At 26.4% G+C, this 2,820-nt stretch overlaps 1 protein-coding gene across 1 annotated transcript in view; it reads right to left on the bottom strand.

Moving 5' to 3' along the window:
* Positions 1-2,542, bottom strand: part of LOC106682748 (1-acyl-sn-glycerol-3-phosphate acyltransferase alpha) — a 19,902-nt gene extending 17,360 nt beyond the window's left edge. Inside the window, exon 1 of the mRNA XM_067049057.1 lies at positions 2,439-2,542. Within this exon, the coding sequence (XP_066905158.1) occupies positions 2,439-2,460 (22 nt within the window). The 5' untranslated portion in view covers positions 2,461-2,542. The remainder of the gene's footprint in view (positions 1-2,438) is intronic.
* Positions 2,543-2,820: the final 278 nt, after the last annotated feature.

Genomic DNA, 2,820 nt, shown 5'->3' with positions numbered 1-2,820 from the left:
CAATCCCCTCCAAGGTTGAAATAAATAAAAAAACAAACAAAACAATTGGTTGATTCTTTAGCTGTTCTGTGCTTACATATTCATATTTTTTTTTTTTTTATTTGTGACAACATAATTGCTCTTTAAATATTTACATCTTCCGTAATATGTAAATGTACATACTTGTTTCATGCACATAATGAGAAAATTAACAATATTTCTTGGCCATTCCTTATTAAATCAATAACATTTGATATTAATGTGAAAAAATATAAACCCAATCTCTGAAAAAAAAACAAAAAACAGATTTTAACTATATAAAATAATATTAATTGGTTTATCACTCTTCGTTTCAGTAAATTATGTAGGAAACAGATTTCAGAAAATAACATCTGCACAAACATAATTAAATTTAATAAAAATAAAGATATTAATTGCGGTAGTGATGTAATACAATTGAAACCTCTTTGGTTGTAGCTTCTTTTATCTTGACACAACGTGAGTTGGTGGAAAGACAATGGTTGATGGTAAAGTAGAGAGATTTATTACAGTTATCTCACTCCAATTTTTGATTACTTTAATGAAAACTATGTATAATTACTAGTCTAAATTGATGAGTCTGCGAAATATAGGTAGGAGGAATAGAAAATGGTGGCTGTTTCAAAACGTTAAAAATAATTAAATTTTCACTCGCAGCTCTAAATCTTTAAAACTGCCAACAACACTAGGAAATCTAAGAGAATATCATTTAAACTAGAGTAAATTTGCTAAAGTGTAAGCCCTAATAGAGCTATTTACGTTATATATTTTATTAAAAAGTACTGAAAGATCAGTAGTTGGTGAATTTATTTTGAAAAATCTATATCTCAAAAACCATTTGACGTAAAGATGTCTATTAGCACTCAAATTGAAGCTAATTAAATTTTCTATTATGTAGTTTATGACGTTTATCTTTATAGGAGTAGTTCTTTTTCAAAAAAGTTTATCTGAACAACTACAAATTAGAAATTAACATTTTTTGAATCTATTTTTTGAGTTCTAATAGGCATCTGTACGTCTTATGATTTCTGAGATATATTTTTTTCCTAAATTGAAATTTTTGTCCGAAAAACTCGAAATCCACATTTTGTGAAATTATTTTGTCGAATATCATAAAAACTACAACGTAAATCTAAGTTAGGAAGCAAATAATATATATTTTTCTTGTATTTAAAAAAAAAAAAAGACTCAGATTGTTTGGTTAATGGAAAATATATACACATATATAAAGAATGATAAAAAGCTAGAAAAACGGTAATATTCAAGAGAAAAAATACAATAAATAATTTTTTAAAAAATGTAAAATTTTTGCATATAATTAAAAAAATCATTTGCATATAATTAAAAAAAATTATTCGTTTTATTCTCTTTTTTCCTTTCTTTATTTTACCACCCCTTCTTTTCTCCATTTTCCTTACCTACGTTATTAGTTATGTTCACTACATTATTATTGTTGTTTTAAAAAAAAATTTTTTTTCCTTCTATTCATATCTTTTTTTAAACTTTACTTATATTTTGCATCTTTATCAATTATTATGGTTACATATATTTTCTTTTTCTTTCCATATTTCAATTTTTAAATTATTAATAGCTAGTACTTTCATACTTCTTTGCATTATATAACTTCATTTTTATTTTATTTCCTTAATTATGTTATTTTACCCACTTTTTCAATTACCTATGTATACATTTTATTTCCCACTTCTCCCATCACTTCATTTTATTAATTCTATTCTGTAAAATTGTTCGTTTTATGTCATTCTGTTGATATTTTATTTTTTATTTCTCTATACTTATTGTGGTTGTTATCTTGTTCTGTTCTTAGCCCTGAAGAAGGCTAGAAACTCTATCCGAAACGTCGGCACAATTAAATAGGTTACACCAACTTATTTGTGTTTCATTTTGATCGCACCCCCAACCATTTTCTTTTGGTACGTCATCCTCGGTCAACTATCTCTCATATTAATTTTAAATTATTACACACAACATACTTACCTATCAATATAAATAATAAGTAAGTATGCTGTTTGAGTCCTTTTAACTATTTCAATAAAACCTATATGATATTATAAAGAATTCTATTGTACGTTGACATACCGAATTTATCAAAATCTTTAGGGCTTCGTTAGTGGAATTCGAAAAAATGTGATAAATCGATTCGATAAAGTGGCACTTCTAGTCGGTCAATATTAACAAAAAAAAATCTATCTTTTCCCAGATACATATCCGCCTTAAATACGAAATTTCAGTTTCCTACGACTTTTCGAAGTTGAGGTTGGCTGTTCACACACAGAATATTATTCGAAACATGGCTATTTGGACTCAAGTAACCTCAAAAGGTTTTTGCACGATCATAATATTTTATTTAATATATATATTCCATATATAGGCAAGTGGAGGTAAAAATATATAATACTTACTCTCAGTATGAGGATACATCATTCAATAATTTACACACAACTGACTTGGTCAGTTCACTAACTCATTCTGCCAGTCACACTTCGAGCATCTGTTAACTTTATACCTTATTACTCATCGCCGTCGGATGTTAGATAAAAAAAAAATTGGGTTCAGAGGTTATGAGCTGTTGTTTAAATTACTTAATCATCCATTATTGCTAAAGTAACATTTACTTGTTCACTTTTAGATATTGTTAAGTCATATTTTATAATTATAATAATAACTAAATTATATTTCCATTCTTTAAAGAGCTAAGATCATCTCTCTTGAGATGTAAGAGTCTGGCTCATAAACATGAATTTACAAAATTTAATACTACTTTAATCAATTATTTTAACAAAT

This window comes from Halyomorpha halys, unplaced genomic scaffold, assembly GCF_000696795.3.
Source record: "Halyomorpha halys isolate HHAL.00 unplaced genomic scaffold, Hhal_1.1 Scaffold439.1, whole genome shotgun sequence".
In the NCBI taxonomy this organism is placed as follows: Eukaryota; Metazoa; Arthropoda; class Insecta; order Hemiptera; family Pentatomidae; genus Halyomorpha; species Halyomorpha halys.
This window is presented reverse-complemented; position numbering and strand designations above follow the sequence as displayed.